Below are 24,725 nucleotides of genomic sequence, written 5' to 3'. Positions count from 1 at the left end.
TGTCCTTAGGGCTTCATAAACATTTTATAATCCTTGTGCAGAGAGCTGATTTTAACCTGAGACTATGTTTGCTGAAATGAAGGCACTTTTTGCTTCAACAGTAGTTGGACAATCCTTCCTCATAATTTATACAGTCCAACTGAAAGACTAGAAAACTCATTAAATTTGATAAACATTGGTTGAGTTTGTACCATGTGATAGAATAAAAACTGACCCGATTTTCAGTTTGCTTAAAACTGAGCAATTAAAACATTGAAATAGAACATTCTGTAAGAGTGGCAAAACCAAAATTCTCTAGGGATAACAGAGAGATCCCAACTGGTTAGAGGAATGTTAAGTGGTTCAGGAAGGGATGCTATTTGAGCTGAGCCTTAATGGATAGGTGAGTTTGGTAGGGTGGGCTTGGAAGGCAGTAGAACCCAGGGAAGGGGTTGCCCTTCAGTCAGGAGTTAATAGGCAGGGACTGGTCACCCATCGAATCATAGGTCTGGGGAGCAGAAGGGTCCTTGGCCCTTTAACATGTTCACAGATTATCAACTTTTTCATCACCAAAGAACATCTTAGTTTTCTTTCCCAGGGAACAAATATTTTGAAAAATTTTGGCCATGAAATACATGGTAGCCGTTACATCTTAATTCCCTTAACAGTTTTTAATTAACCAAGGATATGTATCTGCTAGCATGAGTTTCTGATCATAACATATGGAAGAGGCACTGAGTTGTTCTTTCAGCCACAAGCAAAGAAATACATGAGCTCAAGATGAGCCGGATTCCATTATTCCATGGTGGCTCTCTGGAAGTCTGGCACCCTGACCAGGGAGCCTTCAGCCAACTTGCATATTCCACAGTGAGGAAGCCAAGACCTAGGAGGTTGTTTGACTTTGAATCCTGGTTCTGTCTCCCTCTACTTGATTCTGGGAAAGCTATTTTATCTCTGAGACTGAATTTCTTTCTTTCCCAAAAAAACAAAAACAAAAAAGACAGGATAAAAAGGGGGGTGGGGATAACTACCTCCTGAATTTAAGAGTTACGTTAAACAGTGTGTGGAACCAGTAGGGGCACAATAATTTTAATTTCTTTTCCCGTTTCCTAGGACTACAAAAATAGTGGCACAGATAAGATTTAAGCTCCGTTTCTGGCTCCCTTTGACAAGCTCTTTTCTCTTAGCAATTATTTCTTTAATGATCTATCTTGGCTTAAGTCCCCACCCCCAAACCAGATTATCAAAGGTAATAGATTAGCTGCTTTAATTGATAGATTTGTCCAGTTTCCCTGTTTCTTTCCATCTTTGGTTAACTCCTTTAATCAGTTGATTCTAAAAGCAGAGGCAGATAGAACCCTGGAACCTCATTTGAAAACACTAAGAGCTGTTTGTCCTGTTAAATTTGTTAATTGTGTTTTGGCAGACCTAGGCATTTTTTTCTAAGTAAAACCAAGCATTTTTACCTCAAATGGAAGAATCTCCAAATGCAGATTCTTTATTAATTATGTCATTCTTTATTAATTTTGTTTAGAAGGAAATCCACAACAAATTTCAGCAGGCTTTAACAAATTATTTTCACTATCTGTATTTTCTACATCCAATTCCAGGACCCTCACCTTTTTTCCCCAAAGCTGCCTAACATCAAACGAATCATTCCAGTCACAAGGTGAATGCAGAATCTCTGATGCACTCCAAGAAATTTTTTTTTTTTTTTTTGCGATATGCGGGCGCCTCACTCTTGTGGCCTCTCCTGTCGCAGAGCACAGGCTCCGGATGCGCAGGCTCAGCAGCATGTGGGATCTTCCCGGACCGGGGCACGAACCCCGGTCGGCAGGGGGACTCTCAACCACTGCGCCACCAGGGAAGCCCCCAAGAAAATATTTTTATGTGAAATTTTTGTAGCTAGGGTAAAATTCTTTCTCATTTTACAATCCCCAGTGTTTGGCAAACAGGCAAATTATGATTATCTGAAATGAATGCTTGAAAAACAGTAGCAGTTGAGCATTTTCTGCTTGCTTGGTTTTACAGGAAATGAGCCTACCAGGTTTGTTGGCTGTTATTGTTCTTTCTCCATTCTCTAGTCGCAGACAGAAGGGACCTCAGGGATTACTTAGGGGCAGATGAGCTCCCAAGTACCTGCCAGTTCTAACAAAATTTGCATTACAATCTGTGAATGGAGATTGGAGAAGATAAACAATGTGCTTTCATTTGATGTGGAGTTAATGGTGTGTTGGTACCCTAATCTGTCACTGTTTTCCAAACATGAAGTGCTTCTCAAGAAGAGATAATGTCTCAGATTTGCCATTTTCTGCAGAAATTCTCATGCTTATCCTGTCATTACAGCTATATATGCCTTTTTAGAGAATCATCTGATTATCTGGAATGTTTCATGTTGACATTATGTCATCTGACTGGGTGATTTCATCAGAAAAAATCTTTGTGTAGGGATAAGTCTCTCTTTTTTGTGGTTGTCCATCTAGAAATATTTCAACAACTCAGGCCAAAGTACACATCCCAAGTTAAAGGGATAATAATTACCAAATAGTTACACTTTCTTTAATTTTCATGCATGGGGAGATATAGAAGGATAAATGTCTGCCTTAAGCATCACCATGTACCAGCAAGTTCTTTGGCATGTAGGTACAACCAGTAGTTGTTTATGTCTCATAGTTTGTTCAGTTTCAAAGTTAATACTTAAATGTTTTCCCAAGGCATATACCTAACTATCTTTCCCCAGATTGTTCTTATTCGTTTGATGTATACTTTAGTGCCTTTTTGTAAAATCAGTAATAGCCAAAGAAGCAAATCACCAGAGTTGATACTTAATGAGAGAAGAATCTTGTATAGTCTCAGATGATGGCACATCTTTCTCTCATTCTCTCCAAGGGCCACCACCTCCACAGCTGCCTGAGTCCTGGCCCTCCTGAGGGGTGCACCCATCTAGAACTGCTTCCTCCAATACCCAGCTACTCTGAGAGGACCATCATTTTTCCTCTCCTGCAGGCACAGAATATTAGGGTTGTCACTAATTTTTCCACACACATTTCCTGTCACTTGGATTCACCTAACCCTGCTCTCCTAAACCACGATGCAATTTCTTCCTCACCAATGATCCAAATCCTATTTTTGTTCATTCCAGTTAATTCAACATGGCTCTCTACCTTCAAATTTCCTTACCACTTGTATGCAATCTGAATATGCTGCCTTCAGATGATCTTTTTTGTTTTATATGTATCTTCTTCATTGGATTTAAAGTTCTCAAGGCAAATATTTCAATACTTTCTCATGTATAACCCCTGATGAACCTTTGGCAAGTCACTTATGCCTTCTTTCTCTCCTTCCCAAATGGGTGTAATAATATCTGCCTTAGCCTATTCGTAAGGGTGTTATGAAGATCAAATAACTAAACACATGTAAAGAGCCTTTATAAATTGTGAGAGACTACATACATGGCAGTAAAATTATACCAGTTCACATACTGAAAGAAAATATGTCAGTATGAAATACTTAATTTCCACATAACCATGGGAGTCTCCCTGCTGCTATCTATAAAGCAGCTCAACCTTTATGCTTATGGTCTCCCTCATAATAAATTAAGCAACTAAAACTGAAAAGCCTAGTCAATTATTTGGCTATATGAAATATAACTTAAATTTAGAAACATTTCTGAGTAATGTTTCTACAGTGAAGATTTATGTAATTTTTAGTTAGAAATTATTTCTAAAAGCATATATATATACGTGCAACAAAAATACCTAGAAGATATATCAACATGTTAACAGGAGGTTGTGAATAATTCCAATTTTCCTCTTTTCACTTTTTTCTGTTTCTAAACTTCTCTACGGTGAACCTATACTAGTGCTATAACTTGACCAGAAATTAAACAACAAAAAAATTAAGCATTTAGCAAAGTTTTGGAATGTTGGAACTTTGAAAGTTTAAAAAATATTGTTATAAGTTTTTTTACTGCTAGTAGTTGGCTAAAATGTTTTGCAGTTCTCTGCCGTTGTAATAAAACAAGTTAAATTATGTGTATCTAGTGCACCTATAGTAAATTATGTAAAATGTATTGAAACATTAGCAAATAAATACCAATAATGAGATGCATCAGAATACTCTTTTTTTTTTGGATCTATTTATTTTATCACTTATTTTCTAGTTTTGGACACTATGTGGAAATGCCCTGACTGCAAAAAGAGGGATATTTGGCAAAACAGGGGATCTTCAGACCATCCTTTGCCTTGCATGTGCCAAAGAAGACATCACCTACTCTGGTGCTTTAAATGGCGACATCTATGTCTGGAAAGGACTCAATTTAGTCCGCACCATTCAAGGAGCACATAGTGTAAGTATTTCCGTATAGAAATTTGGGAATGACTTATTAAATAAGTTAAAGTCACAAATCTCTGTATTTTTGCCCTGTTGCTTTAAGATCAGCCAGTTCTGCTGAACACTCACTAAACATTCGTGAAGGATTTCCCTAATTATTTTTCTTCACCTGGAAGAAATTAATATTTCAAAAGCTTAATAACTTAATTCGCTTTCGTCTCAATTATCGATGGACTGATTAGAGTTGTAATTCAGCAGCAGCAGCTTGACAGAAACTAGAAGTATTTCATCGTCAGTTTCATCTTCTAAACCAGCATTTCTTTTTTTTTTTTGCGGTACGCGGGCCTCTCATTCTTGTGGCCTCTCCTGTTGCGGAGCACAGGCTCCGGACGCGCAGGCTCAGCAGCCATGGCTCACAGACCCAGCCGCTCCGCGCCACGTGGGATCTTCCCGGACCGGGGCACGAACCCGTATCCCCTGCATCGGCAGGCGGACTCTCAACCCCTGCACCACCAGGGAAGCCCAACCAGCATTTCTTAAACGTTAATGTGCCCACGAATCTCCTGGAGATCTTGTTAAAATGCAGGTTGTCAATATCACTGATGAACATAGATGCAAAAATCCTCAGCAAAATACTAGCAAACAGAATCCAATAGCACATTAAAAGGATCATACACCATGATCAAGTGGGGTTTATCCCAGGAATGCAAGGATTCTTCAATATACACAAATCCATCAATGTGATAAATCATATTAACAAATTGAAGGAGAAAAACCATATGATCATCTCAATAGATGCAGAAAAAGCTTTCAACAAAATTCAGTACCCATTTATGATAAAAACTCTCCAGACAGTGCACATAGAGGAAACTTACCTCAACATAATAAAGGCCATATATGACAAACCCACAGCCAACATCGTTCTCAATGGTGAAAAACTGAAACCATTTCAACTAAGGTCAGGAAAAAGACAAGGTTGCCCACTCTCACAACTACCATAAAACATAGTTTTGGAAGATTTAGCCAATGCGGTCAGAGAAGAAAAAGCAAGAAAAGGAACCCAAATCAGAAAACAAGAAGTAAAACTGTCACTATTTGCAGATGACATGATACTATACATAGGGAATCCTAAAGATGCTACCAGAAAACTACTAGAGCTAATCAATGAACTTGGTAAAGTAGCAGGATACAAAATCAATGCACAGAAATCTCTTGCAGTCCTATACACTAATGATGAAAAATCTGAAAGACAAATTGAAACACTCCCATTTACCACTGCAACAAAAAGAATAAAATACCTAGGAATAAACCTACCTACAGAGACAAAGACCTGTATGCAGAAAACTATAAGACACTGATGAAAGAAATTAAAGGTGATACAGACAGATGGAGAGATGTACCATGTTCTTGGATTGGAAGAATCAATATTGTGAAAATGACTGTACTACCCAAAGCAATCTGCAGATTCAATGCAATCCCTATCAAACTACCAATGGCATTTTTCACAGAACTAGAACAAAAAATTTCGCAATTTGTATGGAAACACAAAAGACCCCGAATAGCCAAAGCAATCTTGAGAACGAAAAAAGGAGCTGGAGGAATAAGGCTCCCTGACTTTAGACTATATTACAAAGCAACAGTAATCAAGACAGTATGGTACTGGCACAAAAACAGAAAGATAGATCAGTGGAACAGGATAGAAAGCCCAGAGATAAACCCACGCACATATGGACACCTTATCTTTGATAAAGGAGGCAGGGATGTACAGTGGAGAAAGGACAGCCTCTTCAATAAATGGTGCTGGGAAAACTGGACAGGTACATGTAAAAGTATGAGATTAGATCACTCCCTAACACCATACACAAAAATAAGCTCAAAATGGATTAAAGACCTAAATGTAAGGCCAGAAACTATCAAACTCTTAGAGGAAAACATAGGAAGAACACTCTATGACATAAATCACAGCAAGATCCTTTCTGACCCACCTCCTAGAGTAATGGAAATAAAAACAAAAATAAACAAATGGGACCTAATGAAACTTAAAAGCTTTTGCACAGCAAAGGAAACCACAAACAAGACAAAAAGACAACCCTTATAATGGGTGAAAATATTTGTAAACTGACAAAGGATTAATCTCCAGAATATACAAGCAACTTATGAAGCTCAATACCAAAAAACAAACAACCCAATCCAGAAATGGGCAGAAGACCTAAATCGACATTTCTCCAGAGAAGATATACAGATTGCCAACAAACACATGAAAGGATGCTCAACATCACTAATCATTAGAGAAATGCAAATTAAAAGTACAATGAGGTATTACCTCACACCGGCCAGAATGGCCATCATCAAAAAATCTACAAACAATAAATCCTGGAGAGAGTGTGGAGAAAAGGAAACCCTCTTGCACTGTTGGTGGGAATGTAAATTGATACAGCCACTATGGAGAACAGTATGGAGGTTCCTTAAAAAACTAAAAACAGAACTACCATATGACCCAGCAATCCCACTACTGGGCATATACCCTGAGAAAACCATAACTCAAAAAGAGTCATGTACTACAATGTTCATTGCAGCACTATTTACAATAGCCAGGACATGGAAGCAACCTAAGTGTCCATCAACAGTTGAATGAATAAAGAAGATGTGGCGCATATATACAATGGAATATTACTCAGCCATAAAAAGAAACGAAATTGAATTATTTGTAGTGAGGTGGATGGACCTAGAGTCTGTCATACAGAGCGAAGTAAGTCAAAGAGAAAAACAAATACCGTATGCTAACACATATATATGGAATCTAAAAAAAAATAAGTTATGAAGAACCTAGAGGCAGGACAGGCATAAAGACTCAGACATAGAGAGTGGTCTTAAGGACACGGGGAGGGGGTAAGGGTAAGCTGGGACGAAGTTAGACAGCACTGATATATATACACTACCAAATGCAAAATAGATAGCTAGTGGGAAGCAGCCACATAGCACAGGGAGATCAGCTTGGTGCTTTGTGACCAGCTAGAGGGTTGGGGTAGGGAGGGTGAGAGGGAGATGCAAGAGGGAGGAGAGGTGGTGATATATGTATACGTATAGCTGATTTACTTTTTTGTACAGCAGAAACTAATAGAGCAGTGTAAAGCAGTTATACTCCAATAAAGATGTTAAAAAAAATGCGGACTGTTACTCAGTGGGTCTGGGATGACATTACTGCTGCTGGCCAGTGGCCCATATGTTGAATAGCAAGGGTGGAGACAGCTGTTATTTTTATAGTGGTTAATAAGGTAGATTTTCCTCATCCTGAGTGAGAGAGCGTCACCTCCATGTCCACATCACAGTTTCTTAAAATGCAAACAAAAACCACTGATAAATTCTTTTGATGGTCTGCTCTGTGAGAACAAGGACAAATTTGACTCTGGGCACTCTGCTGAATTCTGATATATATTAAAATAGTTATATGGCTGTGTCTATAGATGGTAAAGTAGAAATGACCAGAAGAATGGGGAGATGATGTGAAAGGTAAAGCCTGTTGTAATAAATGGAAATTTGGTAAAATGTTATCAGAAACTCAACAGACCTTTAGCTTCTTGCCCTATTACTATGAACCTGAAGAAAAGTTTCAGCAACTCTTAGCAAAAGAGCTATGAAATTTTAGAACTTTCACTGTCTTGTATGTTGAAGACCAATTTTCTTGGCTTCGCTAATTATGAAACAGCTCTTGAAACAAAAGGTCAGTATTGGTCCTCATTCATAAAAACAGCTGCGTTAGTAACCTAATTTCTCTTTACACTGGGTATTATGTCAACATTATACTCTTGTAACACATTTTCCATGGAAAAGCATCTTTAAGTTGTGAAACCACATCAGAGGTGAAGAGCATCTTCAAATAATGCTTAACAAGCTAACACAAATGTAATTTATGCTTCCATTTAGGCTCAGATGGTGCGTGCTTGAGCTCATCAGGATGCATTTCTGTCACCATTGTCCCTATAGAAGTGTTTGTGTTCCTAGCCCGCATATCTTTACTTGTTTTAAAAGGAATTTATATGAAACACCTCCACCGTTGTCTTTATAATGATTAGCTGTCACAGAAAGAAATGTATGATTTTTATATTTGCTTTAGCCAAGGAATTCCTGAATTTTTTTTACAGCCTGTTATTAGTTTAATCGTGGCAAAGGAGCACTTGAACTAGTCTGCTTTAGTGGTATTATGAATTTTTAATCTAGCTAAAATGGCTACTTGTTCTATTGCCAGGATTTCAATAGAGAGCAAGAGATTTGTTTTTTGTTTTGTTTTTACTTTGTTTTGTATTTTTATCATCAAGATCCAGCTATAATGACTGTTTAGAATGATTGCAGCATTGAGTATTATCTCCCTTAATCAACAGGCTGGAATCTTCAGCATGTATGCTTGCGAAGAAGGCTTTGCCACTGGTGGACGAGATGGGTGTATACGATTATGGGATACTGATTTCAAACCAATAACCAAAATTGATCTCAGGGAGACAGAACAAGGATATAAAGGTAACACATGTATTAATAATACTTACCCATAGATCTTAATGTGTTAAATACAGTGTGAAAGTCTGTTTCTATATTTGTTTCTCTTACCCCATCTTATACCATGAAGGATTTAAGGTAGTCTACATAAATGTAATGGATGCAAGATTAAAAGTATGTTGAATGTAAGTGAATACCCCTTTTTCCTAATTTGCACAAAGGTATCTGTATGTACAAGCAGTGGTCCTGCTGCAAAGATAAACAACATAATAATAAAACTACTGAGTGGTAACCTGAGAGATGGGACTTTCAGTTATAAAACTGGGAAGTTCTGGGTAAGTTAGTGACCCTAAATGTAACTGCGTGCAGCCTCTGAAAATAAATAAATAAATAAATAATAGGAAAAACAAGAGAAATTATTTTTTTAAAAATAGCTTTAGTGGAGTAGCTACCATAGTAGTAGGAGTTAAGAGCCCAGGCTCAGAGTCGGGGAGCCTGGGTTCAAATCCAGGTTTTACCTGTGATAGATTGGAGACCTTGGTCAAATTTGTTAACATCTCTGGGCCTCAGTTTCCTCATCTGTAAAATGGGGGTAATACCAACACCAACCTCATAGAGTTCTATGAGGATTAAATACACTTGCAGAGTGCTTAGAGTAAGTCATGGTGCATGGTCAGCACTCAGTAAATGTTGGCTACTGTTAACAATATGTTAAGTATGTGTACCAGAGAATACAAAGCAGTTTATATACATCTTTTTAAATTCTCATGATAGGCTTATTATCTCATTTTTCATATAGAGAATTTGACACTGGGAGAGATTAGAGTGGAAAATGTAAATAGGAAAGATAAGATGAAGTAAGTCACAAGTGACGTTAGTCCACTGAGCACATGTGGGGAGTTCTGTTCACGTGAGAATTTAGTGTCCACTTCATTGTATGGACAGTCAAGACCCTCAAGTTCTCTGCCAGAGAACATGGGCCAATGTAACTTTATCCAGAAAAGTACTTTAGGCAGATATAAACAAGTAAGCGCCCATAAAAGCAATGTTAAAAATGCTAGAAAAGCAGCCAAAAATGTTTGACCTTGAACCGTGAAACTTCTTGGTGTATCCCTCAAGGTAAACTGGAAGCAAAACATATACTTAGATAACTCATGAGTTAACTTACTAGATGGGATTATTGACCATAAACTGGCTAGATGTTGGGGAGCATCAACCAGAAATAATGATTCCTTTCTGGCAGTCACTTTATCCAGCTCATCCCAAAATTTTATCACATAATCAAGGTATAAATTTTAAAGTGTGAGGATCAGGGCCTTGCAGGGGGAACCTGCTCTACTTGTCTACCTGGTTCCCAGTCCCTGACTTCAGGCTCTCATAGGAGAGTTCAGGAGCCGGTTCAGAACAAGCATCTGTATAGCCAGGGATTTGTATTGATTGTACAAAGCCACCCCCATGGTCAGCTCCTATCCCCAGAGTCAAGGGAAGGTGGTCAGGGACACGTTCTGTTTTCTGTCAGTCTCAACTGATTCCCACACACACTTGCTTGCCAAGATCAAAGAGGATATAGGTGGTGCACAGTGGACAGAAGCACCTTAAGCAAGCCTGCATCCCATAGGTGTGGCCTGTAGCACCTGGGCTTATAGCTATCAGGGGAAGGATTAGCATGTATTTTTAGATGGATGGCCAGTGGGACAGTAGCCTGTATTTCAGGAGGAGTAGTGAACTATGCTTTTAAAGACTGGATAGACCATGCTGCTGTTCAGGAGCTGTGAAAATGGGTGCCGTTTTCTTGCCACCTTCTTCATTTTTGCAGTCTCAGCTCACTACCAGTACTCTTGTTTACTTCGTGTTTTACTTTAAATGGATGTGAATGCATCTCTTTCTTCTTTTTTTTAACTTCTCCTCATAAGCAATAACATCTGTGAAATTATGACTTTAATATACTGTTTATATATATATATTTTACTTGTTAAGGTAAGTTCTAGCTATTGGATTAAAAAATTTTGTCCATGTAGCATCTTCACCATCAGTGGCGCCTTTGCCTGTCACACTTTTGGCAACACTGTAACAGAAGTCTACTAGGTGCTATCAAACTTCCAAAGAATTGCCGGCATTTTTTCCAGCCCTTAGTGGAAAACAGGACAAATGTCTAGAGTCAAACGAATGAAAGGCTCGTGGTTGAAGTGTTGGTAACAACCCCAAATCTGGCTTACTCGTCACCCTCAACTCAGCTAGTTCTCGAGTCTGTGTGGACAGGGCCTTGCAGGGGGAACGTGCCACGATCCTGAACCACCCTCAGGGACTTTCTCTTGCCCTCAGCTGGGCCTTGGCGCCATCATCACACTGAAGCAGGGCCGGAGGGCCGTTGAGTTGAGAAGCCAAGTCTCAGAACAGGCCCTCCATGATGTTCTCTGAGACCAGCTGCCAGGGCCACCCTGTGACAGGGGTGTACTCTAGGGCACCTGAAGGTGGGAGTGAGGCCAGAGTGAGCTAGGAGACCCAGCACAAATATAAGGATTAAAATATGTAGGATTGCAGGTGAGGATTAAAAGTAGTTGAAATGTATACAGTTTTCTGTTCCAGCTCCCTCTTCAACCAGCCATTACCATACATGCCCTTGCTCTTCCAAACATTTGCAGACAGTGTGGGTTAAAGGGGAGTGAAGGAAAGACGGTGGGGAGAGGCTGAAACAGGAGGAAGAAGGCAAAACGGACAGGACTTGGGGTGTACTTTGTCCCACCTCATCCTGCCCTGCACACCACCACCCACCCGCCCCGCCCCCATTCCCCCCAAAAGGGGTCTTGACTTTTCCTGCACCTTCAGGCTCTGCCTCAAGATGGAAACAAAGTGCCATTTGAAAGGAGCCGATTCAAGCAAAGCACTGTTAGAACTAGTTACCAACCAGGGTTCTTGGCCTCCTTAATCAATGGAAATTGATAAGAGGCCAGTCAAGAAATTCAGGCAAGGCTTTATTGGGGCTCCTGCTGCAGTACGAGGGAGCAAAAACAAGTAACACGTTCCCTTGCTCCCTCCCTGAACGGGGGTAAACTGCTTCCTTATATGGGGTGAGGGTAGGGGTGGGTCCAGGGGTCCGGCCGGAGGGGTGGCTTAGGCGGTCTGCCCACCCCCTTGGCGGTGCTGTGTGCAGGGGGCATGCGCAGTACCCTGCTTTTCCTCTGGGCTGGTCAGAAGTGGCAGTTGGGTTTTTGGTCTTCTTGTGTCTTGTTGTTCATAATTTAGCCCAACTGTGCACGCACACAGTTATTTTTAGTTCCTTATAGTTTATTTGTATTTTGTTGCTGGAGGAGACTGTCCAGGTGCAAGCGCTGCAGCAAAGGGTCCCAGGGTTTCAGGTCCAAGCCTGTCTTACTACTTTGCTCTCAATTTGGACATGAAGCTACATGTATGGACGGTTTTATTCTAGTAAAAATTTCTTGATATGAATGAGCCTTCTTCGATATTTTTGCTGTTTGTATAGCAATGACTCTTGAATTCATTTCTGTGGAAATATAGTAACTTCTCATATTACTCAAACAACTATTTAAATAAATTTAGCAAGAGAATTAATTATGGCCATGTCCCAATTCCCATGACATAGTACCGATATTCTGTAGTCCTTAAATTTATAAACTTACTAGTAAAAATTCAGAAACTGCTACTTAACGTTTGGTAATCTGAGTCTGTTTGTAACAACCACACTTACTATGGCACTATTTCTACTGCCCTTCCTATAGACTTTCAGAAGATCTACAAAATGAATCTGGCCATTTCCAAGTTGTTTTATGTAAATATTCATAAGATTTACCTATATTTGCATCTTCTGATAACTATTACTTGCTAAAAAACAAGAAAGAGAACAGTTTTTAGATGAACTAAGATTAACACTAAGCTCAGGAAAAAAAAACCCAAAATGATATTACAGCTTTATTATAAAGTGATGGTATTAATCAGTTTTCCTACATCTTTATAGTCAAACTTGAGCTAATTAAGACTTTGACTTCTACTGAAAACAATTAACCCTTCTTTAAATTGAGGGTGAACCAGCTTGGAGATAGGTCATTGTCATATCAACAAGAATCTGTACAGCCAGAGCTGATTCTCAGGGCTTCTTCTCCTCTCCCCAAGTCTTAGTAAAAGAAAATGGACTTCATAAGCCCAGAGGATCATTCCTCAATCAAAGGAATAGTAGTGTTTTATTTATACCAGTGACATACAACTTTTGCGAGTGGTGAGTCTGCAAACAAGTTTTTACTAACACTACATGGTGATATAAATCAGCGATCTAATTCATCCAGGATCCCTTATCTACAATTCTGAAGTCAAAAAACTCAGAATGCCAAAATGTATATATATTTTTTATGAGGGCAACCAACTTTTTTATTGTGGTAAGATATACACAATACACAGAATTTACCACTTTAACCACTTTTTCAGTAAACATATGAGTGCATCAAGTATAGTCACCTTATGCAGCCATCATGACCATCCATCTCCAGAACATTGTTCATCTTTCCAGACTGAAACATCATACCCATTAAACAACAACTCCCCATTCCCTTCTCGTCCTGGCCCTGGCAGCCCCCATTCTACTTTCTGTCTCTGTGAATTTGCCTGTTCTAAGTTGCCTATTCTTATTCTTGTATAAGTGGAATTACGCAGTATTTGCTCTTTTGTGACTGGCTTATTTCTCTTAGAATAATGTCTTCAAGGTTCATCCATGTTGTAGCATGTGTCAGAATTTCCTTTGTTCTTAAGGCTGAATAATATTTCGTTGTATACCACATTTTGTTTATCCATTTATCTGTTAAGGGATACTTGGGTTGCTTCCACTTTTTGGCTATTGTGAATAATGCTGCAATGAACATGGGTACGCAAATGTCTCTGAGACTCTGCTTTCAATTCCTTGGGATATATATCCAGAAGTGGAATTATTGGATCATATGGTATTTCTATTTTTAATATTTTTGAGGAACTTCCATACTGTTTTCCATAGCAGCTGCACCATTTTTATATTCCTACCAGCAGTGCACAAGGATTTCAATTTCTCCACATCCTCACCGACACTTTCTGGGTTTTTTTTTGGTTTGTTTTTTTGTTTTGCGGTATGGGGGCCTCTCACTGTTGTGGCCTCTCCCGTTGCGGAGCACAGGTTCCGGACGCGCAGGCTCAGTGGCCATGGCTCACGGGCCCAGCCACTCCGCGGCATGTGGGATCTTCCTGGACCAGGGCATGAACCTGTGTCCCCTGCGTCGGCAGGCGGGCTCTCAACCACTGCGCCACCAGGGAAGCCCTGGTTTTTTGACAATAGCTATTCTGATGTATGTGAAGTGGTTTTCAATTGAATTTCCCTAATGATTTTTGATGTTAAGCATCTTTCATAAGCTTGTTGGCCATTTGTATATCATCTTTGGAGAAATTTCTATTCAAGTTCTTTGCCCATTTTTTTTTTCACACACACACACTGTATTTTGAGATAAACTGACACCAAGCATTGTAAATGGAAGACCACAACAAAAGCAACAATGATTGCAATTACCAAACACAAAACACACTCATACTATGTCATAATATTTTTTTCTTCATACAAGTCTTTTGTCTCCTTAGGTAGGTTTATTCCTAGGTATTTTATTCTTTTTGTTGCAATGGTAAGTGGGAGTGTTTCCTTAACTTCTCTTGCAGATTTTTCATCCTTAGTGTATAGGAATGCAAGAGATTTCTGTGCATTGATTTTGTATCCTGCAACTTTACCAAATTCATTGATTAGCTCTAGTAGTTTTCTGGTGGCATTTTTAGGATTATCTATGTATAGTATCACTTGAAGAATCCTTGCATCCCTGGGATAAATCCCACTTGATCGTGGTGTATGATCCTTTTAATGTGTTGTTGGTTTCTGTTTGCTAGTATCTTGTTGAGGGTTTTTGCATCTATAGTCATCAGTGATATTGGTGTGTAATTTTCTTTTTTTGTAGTACCTTTGTCTGGTTTTGGTATCAGGGTGATGGTGGCCTCATAGAATGAATTTCGTGCTTCCTGGACTTGGGTGGCTATTTCCTTTCCCATGTTAGGGAAGTTTTCGATTATAATCTCCAGATATTTTCTCTGGTCCTTTCTCTCTCTCTTCTCATTCTGAGACCCCTATAATGTGAATGTTGTTGTGTTTAATGTTGTTCCTGAGGTCTCTTAGGCTGTCTTAATTTATTTTCACTCTTTTTTCTTTAATCTGTTCGGCAGCAGTGAATTCCACCATTCTGTCTTCCAGGTCACTTATCTATTCTTCTACCTCAGTTATTCTGCTATTGATTCCTTCTAGTGTATTTTTCATTTCAATTATTGTATTGTTTATATCTGTCTGTTTGTTCTTTAATTCTTCTAGGCCTTTGTTAAACATTTCTTGCATCTTCTTGATCTTTGCCTCTCTTCTTTTTCTGAGGTCCTGGATCATCTTCACTATTATCATTCTGAATTCTTTTTCTGGAAGGTTGCCTATCTCCACTTCATTTAGTTGTTTTTCTGGGTTTTATCTTGTTCATTCATCTGGTACATAGCCCTCTGCCTTTTCATCTTGTCTATCTTTCTATGAATGTGGTTTTTGTTCCACAGGCTGCAGGATTGTAGTTCTTCTTGCTTCTGCTGTCTGCCCTCTGGTGGATGAGGCTATATAAGAGGCTTGTGCAATTTCCTGATGGGAGGTACTGGTGGTGGGTAGAGCTGTCTGTTGCTCTGGTATGCAGAGCTCAGTAAAACTTTAATCCACTTGACTGTTGATGGGTGGGGCTGGGTTCCCTCCCTGTTGGTTGTTTGGCCTGAGGCACCCCAACACTGGAGCCTACCTGGGCTCTTTGGTGTGGCTAATGACAGACTCTGGGAGGGCTCACGCCAACGAATACTTCCCAGAACTTCTGCTGCCAGTGTCCTTGTCTCCACGGTGAAACAGAGCACCCCCCTGCCTCTGCAGGAGACCCTCCAACACTAGCATGTAGGTCTGGTTCATTCTCCTGTGGGGTCACTACTCCTCCTGGGTCCCAATGCACACACTACTTTGTGTGTGCCCTCCAAGGGTGGAGTCTCTGTTTCCCCCAGTCCTGTGAAAGTCCTGCAGTCAAATCCCACTATCCTTCAAAATGTGATTCTCTAGGAATTCCTCCTCCTGTTGTCAGACCCCCAGGTTGGGAAGCCTGACGTGGGGCTCAGAACCTTCACTCCAGTGGGTGGACTTCTGTGGTATAAGTGTTCGCCAGTCTGTGAGTCACCCACCCAGCAGTTATGGGATTTGATTTTACTGTGATTGCACCCCTCCTACCGTCTCATGGTGGCTTCTCCTTTGTCTTTGCATGTGGGGTATTTTTTTTGGTGAGTTCCAGCGTCTTCCTTTCGATGATTGTCCAGCAGCTTGTTGTGATTCTGGTGTTCTCGCAAGAGGGAGTGAGAGCACATCCTTCTACTCTGCTATCTTGTTTTCGACTCCCTTTGCCCATTTTTAAGTCAGGTTATTTGTTATTTTGTTGCCAAGCTTCGTGTCCCCTGCATTGGCAGGCGGACTCTCAACCACTGTGCCACCAGGGAAGCCCGCTTTGCCCATTTTTAAATCAGGTTATTTGTTATTTTGTTGCCAAGCTGTAAATATTCTTTATATATCTTAGATATTAACCCCATTATCAGATATATGATTTGTAAATATTTTCTCCCATTGCCTAAGTTGCCTTCTCTGTTGATTATGTCCTATGATGCATAAAAGTTTTTAATTTTGATGTAATCCAATATATCTATTTTTCTGTGTTGTTACCTGTGCTTTTGGTGTCATAGCAAGAATTTATTGCCAAATACAATACAATTTCATGAAGAGCTCTCAAGATTTCTTATAAGTGTTTTATGGTTTGGGCTCTTATATTTAGGTCTTTGATCCATTTTTGAGGTAATTTTTGGACATGGTGTTAGGTAAGGGTGCAACTTTTCTTTTTTCCAAAATATTTTTTATAACTAATTTGGCAGCAAAACATGACTTACACTTATTATGAAGCTGTTTATTGTCTTCATATGTGTGAATATTCATACCCTTCATCGCAGAAATATTTGATTTCAAGGTGCTGCCCCAGACTCCACTGGATCTATTACATGAGTTCAAAATCCAAAATTTTCAAAATTCCAAAATGCACCTACCACCAAAAATTTCAGATATATGGGATGGTGGACCTCCAGTACATTTTTCAGTGAATATCAAGTTCTGGAATTTTCAAGCTGGGAGAGACATAGAGTTCCACATGATGTCATCGTGTGGAACTCTATCACCTTATGATGAATAGAATGAAGCTCAGGGCCATTGTAGGATTAGAGCTGTAACTCAAGTCTCACACCAAACTCAACAAAAGTGCATTTTGAGTCTGATCATTTTTAAAACAAATTTATGACCTAGGTAAAATAATGAAGCTTAAATGACTTACAGTGGCAGCAAAAAAAGCCAAAAATAATTCTTAAAGCAAGGCAATCAAAATGAATTACATCTGTGGTAATAAAATACTTTGAGCTAATGGTTGTAAATGATTATGTCTAAAGGAGTACAGTAATTAGTCACACAGTATAAGATGCATTATTCATTTACTTATCCATTCAATAAGCATTTATTAAGCATCTACTAAGTGTCAGAAACGTGCCTAGGAACTAGATAGGCTCTTCTAAAAAGTGTGCTTCATGCATTTTATTGGAGTTTTTTGTGTGTTTATTTTAACTCCCAACACATGTTTATTGAATCGTTGCTATGTCTAATGAACCGTAGACTCTGAATCTGGAGATACCTTGCATTAGGTCAAGCAGCATTCCCTCGGTGTTGAGCAAGAGAAGGAGGCTGAAGTCTCGAGGATACAAGATGCCTCTTCTTAGCCTTCTCACCATCTCCTCTGCCCCCTCACTGGTCTGAACCACCATCTTGCGCGCAGGCTACTGCAGTTGCTTTATAACTTGTGTCCCTGCTTCAGCCGTTATTCTCAGAATAGCAGCTGGAGGGAGTTGTTGGAAATTTACATGACCCAGGTCACATTTCCTCAAAACCCTGCCATGATTCCCATCTTCCAAAGAAAAAGAGTACACATCCTTAGGATGGCCTACCAGGCCCCTTCCCCCTCAGGCCTCCCGCCCTCTGCTCTGCCCTCTGCCCACGCTGCTCCCTCTGCCTGCATCACTCTCCCCAGGAATCTGCATGATTACTACCCCTCTCCTTTGCTCAAGTGAAGCTGCCCAGATGACCTTACTTAAAATTGCAACCCACTCTGCCTCCACCATCCCGCACTCTTGATCCTCTGTTCACAGATCTTCTTTTCACCTTGTAACAAACAGTATAACTTACCTGTTTGTGATGCTTATGGCTGTTGTCTATTTCTACAAGGGCAGGAGCCTCTTTGTTCACTGATGCCTCCCAAGCAAGCCCTTAGAACAGTGCCTGGCACACGCAGGCACCCTGGAAATGGACGAATGATGAAGAGTGCATCGTGTGACTGTAGTGCATGGTGACAGGTGAAATGCTTCAGAGGGAGGAACAGATAATTCTGTGTTCAAGCTTGGCCCCCACGCACCAGCAGTAGGAGGTCATAGAAAGGCTTAAGGGGGTGAGTGTCACGGTCAGGGCTCCACCTGCTCCAGAGCAGAGAGTGGACTAGAGTGGGGCAGGATTAGAGGTGGGAGCGCAGGTGACTCTTCCCCACTACCCATTCTCCTTATTACCATTTTTCTCCCTCAGCGTACATTGAGGATCATTCTGTCCAGTGGTTCTGAAACAGGGGCGTTTTTATTTTCTGGAAGACAGTTGGCATTGTTTGGAGACATTTTTGATTATCAACTGGGAGGGTGCTACTGGCATTCTTGAGGCCAGGGGCGCTGCTAAACATCCTAAAATGACATATTGCAATGTTAGACACCTCGACTAAGAATTATCCAGCCCCTAATGTTCACAGTGCCGCAACTGAGAAACCCTGGTATAGAAGGTTCAAAGGACCAACTCTCAAATCTGAAAGCAGCCTTGTTGATGATAGAAACAAAGCAAGTATCTTCTGTGGTTCTCCTGGTCCCTTGAGTGCTTCATTGCTCACCTCCACTCCCATCGCATCCATCACCTCTCCCTGTCTGCTCACCTTTGTCCTTTAGGACCTCCTGCGTCACTGGTGTTCTGAGCAAGTGGAAGCCCTGCAGAGGAACGTGCAGGAGCTGCGGATGGTGAGGTGCGCCACCCGAGGAGCGTCGCCTGTTGTTTGCTCAGGCTTGGTGTGGGACGTGGTGTCAGAGAAGCAGAGGCTGGCTGTCTGGTTTGTTCTGGTAGTAATTCCCCTGTAAACACTCTGACCGAGCCGGCCTCCTACAAAGACCAGCCTGGGTGTTCCTTCCCTGGGGTGAAGGCAGCGGGCTTGGCAGTGTGTTTCTGTCCTCCGGGGTCCCGTTAGGCTGTGTGGATCCTTCAGTATTCCTGAGGCTATGGGATTTGGGGTCCTGAGGAGTGGATTTTGTAGAGAGTATCTGATGGAAGTTCTCAGGCAGAGAGCCCTTGTAAACAGGAGCAGCAGGCCGTGGGCACTTCATGCTGCAGGCTCGTGGTGCTTTGTGCTAGGCGCTCTGCATGCAGGATCCCGTATTTCCTGCAGCAGCTCTGGGGGTCCCCAGACACGGCTGGCTCCCGGGGCATGAGCTCTGCCTACTTGCAGGAGGGCCCTACACTTGGTTTAGTGCTTGCTGTCATCATCTTGAAATTCTTTTTTTTTTTTTTTAACATCTTTATTGGGGTATAATTGCTTTACAATGGTGTGTTAGTTTCTGCTTTATAACAAAGTGAATCAGTTAAACATATACATATGTTCCCATATCTCTTCCCTCTTGATCTTGAAATTCTTAATCAGTCTTAAACAAGGGGACCTCACATTTCCATTTTGTACTGGGCTCTGTGAATCATAAAGCCACTCCTGTTCCCTGGTCATTGGTGCTCACGAATCCCTGGGGAGATGCCCGCCTTCCCTCCCTCTTGTTTCCCTTAGGTTCCGAACTCTGCCTTCCGCATTACCCTAGGCCGCCAGAGCCCCTGGCCCACCTCCAGACTCCCTAGGCACCTCAGCCACCTCCTGCTGGGGGGGTGGGGGGCTGCAGTTTTCCCACATCCCCTCCCAACACTCCCTCTTCCGTCTGAGTGAAATCTCTCTCCCTCTTGTCCTTTTATTACCTTTTACCTGGGGCGCTCCTTAGTACTTCACCTTTAATAAGATTAGGTTGGTAGGAGAAGGCCATCATGCTCTCTTGTTTGATCTTTGGTACCATGTCCTGGGTGCGCATCCACAGAGAAGGGAAATACCTTTGTGGGGAAGAGAGTTTGCTCCAGACTGGCACTGCCTGAATCCTCATTTTATCTCCATCACCTACTCGCTCTGGGACTTGGGGCAAATAAGGTAAACTGTCTGTGCTGTAATTTCCGCATTTATATATTTCCTGTCCCTACCTATGGCCTGGTGCTGTCCGAGGGCCTCCTCCTGAGTCGCTGTGAGCCTTCCTGGGCACATGTGCAAAGCTCTGGGTGCAGGGCTGGGAATGTCTGGGAGAACCGTTCCTGCCCATTTACAGAACTTGCTTGTTTGACTCCAAAAGGATTTCGCAAAGTTGCACTTATTTTTGGCTATCTGCTCATCAGGCCTTCAGCTTTCTAATCTACTAGAGTGGAGTTTTCCAACGTTTGGTTGAAGAACCACTGCATTAGAATCAGCCTGGAAATCTGAATTTTCAGCAGTCTGACTAAGGTCTGAGAACGCACACTAGTTTGGGAACAGCTTGATAGTGGTTGGTTCTCAACAAGTGGTTCTCAGCCCTGGTGAGCTAAAAATAACTATGCCCAGCTCCACTCCAGGGCAATTGAGAGAAACTTCTGAGTAGGGTCCAGGCATCCATGTTTTGTTTTGTTTTGTTTTGTTTTTGCCCACGCCGCGAGGCTTGTGGGGATCTTAGTTCCCCGACCAGGGATCGAACCCGCCCCCTCAGCAGTGAAAGCACAGAGTCCTAACCACTGAACTGCCAGGGAATTCCCTGGGCATCCCTGTTTTAAAAACACTTTCTATGTAGTTTCTGATGGACAGTAAGTGTTGGAGCAACTGCTCTTGGCCCTTTACCATATATCAGGCCTCGGTGCACCAGATTTAAGAACACTAATAAGTATCAATACCAACCCCCTCCCAGCTGCCAGTCTTCCCTTCTCGGGCCAAACAACTGAGGGAAGAAAAACATTTTATTCCCCAAAGAGTTCTTTTTGTCAGATATAGCCTTTCCTTCTGAGAGTCGGCAGTGCTGGCACGTCAAAATGACCTAGAGGGGTGGGATAGGGAGGGTGGGAGGGAGGCTCAAGAGGGAGGGGATATGTATGCATATGGCTGATTCACTTTGGTGTACTACAGAAACTAACACAGTATTGTAAAGCAATTATACTCCAATAAAGATCTATTTAAAAAAATGGTAACAAACAACATGACAAATAAGTTGTAACACAAGGATGTAACTAAGAGACTCAAGGAAAGGCAAAAGCAGCAACTTCATAGCTCGTGGTGCTGACCCTGCCTGGGGACGGAATCTGACCACACGCACAGCAGGTTGTTCTCCATTGAGATGTGAACTCAGTAAAAACCTGCTGGTTAAAAATAATAACAACTGATATTTATTGATTAGTTTCCTAAGTACCAGACACTGGGTCAAGTGTTTAAATATACGATTGCATTGAATCCTCGTAACAGGGCTGTGATGTGTGAGTGCTAATATTCTCTGCAATTTACAGGTAGGGCAACTGAAGCTTTGAAAGGTTAAATACTTGCCATGTCACAGAGCTGGGATATAAATCCAGTCCCTGTACTTAACCATTCAATGACCTAGTGGAAAATAAGCAATGTCCTTTAGGTCTGTGTTGATACTCATGGACTAGATCTCCCATGCCCAGGTTTCAGAACTGTCACAGAGGGGATTGAAAGGATAATGTTTCCCACTCCCTGGTCTGAATATAAAATCCGGGCAAAGGGCTGGTGAAAATTTGATCTTAGCCTCTAGGATTTTTATGTTGAGGTGGGTGGTTGCTCTCTACTGCCATCTGCTGGCTGTCTGGACCAAGCACAGGCCAGAACCCCACATTTCTCATCGTAGAACGAGCGGCCGAGAAGGCCCCCGTGTCCAAAATGTGCACCCCTCACCAATTCAGCAAAATGCCTTCAGTTCATTCTGTCAAGAGTCTCTGAAACATGCACTTTTTAAGAAGAAAGGAGAATTTCTATAGTTTAAAATAATTAGGATGGTTTTCCCTGGCTCTCTTTTCACTCCTGGTGGATTTCTAACCGTAGTCCAGATAATACCTTATATTTGTCTGACTCCCAGAGCAGAAGATAAAGAAACAAAGCCAACTTAATACTTACCAAAGCAATGGTCACCTCGGCCAGTCCGAGGTGACCAATAACGTTCCTAAATGGGACGTTATTAGGAAACTTGAATACAGCTCTCTACCCACTGAGGTGTCCTTAGGAAGTCATTCCTTTTTTTTAATTTTTTTTATTTTTTTGTTGCTTAATTCTTATTTATTTATTTATTTTTAACATCTTTATTGGAGTATAATTGCTTCACAATGGTGTGTTAGTTTCTGCTTTATAACAAACTGAATCAGCCACACATATACATGCGTTACCATATCTTCTCCCTCCTACGTCTCCCTCCCTCCCACTCTCCCTATCCCACCCCCGCCAGGCAGTCACAAAGCACCGAGCTGATCTCCCCACGCCATGCGGCTGCCTCCCACCAGCTATCCACCTCACGCCCAGTAGTGTATATATGTCCATGCCACTCTCCCACCCCGTCACAGCTTACCCCTCCCCCCCCCATATCCTCAAGTCCATTCTCTAGTAGGTCTGTGTCTTTATTCCCGTCTTACCCCTAGGTTCTACATGACCTTTTTTTTTCTTAGATTCCGTATATATGTGTTAGCATATGGTATTTGTTTTTCTCTTTCTGACTTACTTCACTCTGTATGACAGACTTTATGTCCATCCACATCACTACAAATAACTCAATTTCATTTCTTCTTATGGCTGAGTAATATGCCTTGTATATATGTGCCACATCTTCTTTACCCATTCATCCGATGATGGACACTTAGGTTGCTTCCATCTCCTGGCTATTGTAAATAGAGCTCTAATGAACATTTTGGTACATGACTCTTTTTGAATTATGGTTTTCTCAGAGTATATGCCCTGTAGTGGGATTGCTGGGTCGTATGGTAGTTCAATGCAATCCCTATCAAACTACCAATGGCATTTTTCACAGAACTAGAACAAAAAATTTCTCAATTTGTATGGAAACACAAAAGACCCCAAATAGCCAAAGCAATCTTGCGAACGAAAAATGGAGCTGGAGGAATCAGGCTTCCTGACTTCAGACTATACTACAAAGCTACAGTAATGAAGACAGTATGATACTGGCACAAAAACAGAAATATAGATCAATGGAACAGAATAGAAAGGCCAGAGATAAACCCACGTACATATGGCCACCTTATCTTTGATAAAGGAGGCAAGAATATACAATGGAGAAAAGACAGCGTCTTCAATAAGTGGTGCTGGGACCACTGGATGGCCAAATGTAAAAGAATGAAATTAGAACACTCCCTAACACCATACACAAAATTATAATGGATTAAAGACCTGAATGTAAGGCCAGACACTATAAAACTCTTAGAGGAAAACATAGGCAGAACACTCTATGACATAAATCACAGCAAGATCCTTTTTGACCTACCTCCTAGAGAAATGGAAATAAAAACAAAAATAAACAAATGGGACCTAATGAAATTTAAAAGCTTTTGCACAGCAAAGGAAACCATAAACAAGACCAAAAGACAACCCTCAGAATGGGAGAAAATATTTGCAAATGAAGCAACTGACAAAGGATTAATCTCCAAAATTTACAAGTCATTCCTATTTTAAATGGTTCTCTGGGAAGTGAGAGTGGCCTAGCATCCTGTCTGTCTCTGTAGGTAGAGCCCTGGGGTCGACTTGTCTGATGTGACAAAATCCAATTTATCTCTTTGAAGAACTGAGTGTTTGTGGAGATCCTGAGCTGGTCTCCAGAGAAAATGTTCACAGCTCATTAGGTTTATGTTGCAAACAATGAAAATGAAACGACTCCTCCCCTGGTTCTGTCTCTCTCCTTCTTCCCCTGCCCCTACTTAGTCAGAAATAATCCATTATCAGTTTAAGTTCATTGCCTTTGCTACATGTAAATCTTCTCCCTTTTGTTGGTTAGTTCAGTGGAACGCTTTTTTCAAATGAAATCCGCTAGAAAACATAGACTGTGAGTTGTTGAGGGAAAAGCAGGGGTTGGATCCTCAGACTCTGCCTCTCGCTCCTCATTTCCCTGCACTCTCCTTGCCAGGCCCCTGCGGCTCTTTTAGGAATCCAAGAACTCCCTGGACACAGTCTGAAAACACAGTTGGGTGCTGTGTAGCTGGACTGCCTCATCAGTCTAGGCTGAGGTGGAAGGTTCTTTTTTGTTCTAAACCTCTTAAAGACAAAGCAAATATTTTTAAAATGTTAACACATTGATTCCATGTGATGGGTTGTTTGTTATAATATTCTTGACCTTTCTGAATTTGTTCCCCAAACAAGAAGTTAAAAAATAGTGGGGATGGTGGGGAGAAAAATGTTTGTACGCTGGATCAAACACAGTGCTGGTCCTTTGGGAGAAATTCTGTTTTCAAGCCATTTAGTCTTAGGGGATGGAGGAATACACTGTTGGAGGAAAACGGGAAGAACTGGCCTGTTCATGCTTGTAGTAGTGCCTTGGGTGCCAGGCCTGCTTGGAAAGGGTGAGTCTTTAGGACAGTCAATGGAATTATAAAAGGATTGTGCTTTGAGTATTTTGATAACAGTTAAAATATG

At 41.2% G+C, this 24,725-nt stretch overlaps 1 protein-coding gene across 2 annotated transcripts in view; it reads left to right on the top strand.

The window, feature by feature from the left end:
* The window catches only part of EML6 (EMAP like 6), a 297,088-nt gene that overhangs the window by 144,120 nt on the left and 128,243 nt on the right, over positions 1-24,725 (top strand). For both annotated transcript variants that reach the window (XM_024752945.1, XM_024752946.1), the window contains exons 5-6: positions 4,142-4,327; positions 8,691-8,826. In XM_024752945.1, the coding sequence (XP_024608713.1) occupies positions 4,142-4,327; positions 8,691-8,826 (322 nt within the window). The remainder of the gene's footprint in view (positions 1-4,141; positions 4,328-8,690; positions 8,827-24,725) is intronic.

This window comes from Neophocaena asiaeorientalis, unplaced genomic scaffold, assembly GCF_003031525.2.
Source record: "Neophocaena asiaeorientalis asiaeorientalis breed wild unplaced genomic scaffold, Neophocaena_asiaeorientalis_V1.1 scaffold100, whole genome shotgun sequence".
NCBI lineage: Eukaryota > Metazoa > Chordata > Mammalia > Artiodactyla > Phocoenidae > Neophocaena > Neophocaena asiaeorientalis.
Note: the sequence above shows the minus strand (reverse complement) of the source record. Positions and strands in the feature narration are given on the sequence as shown.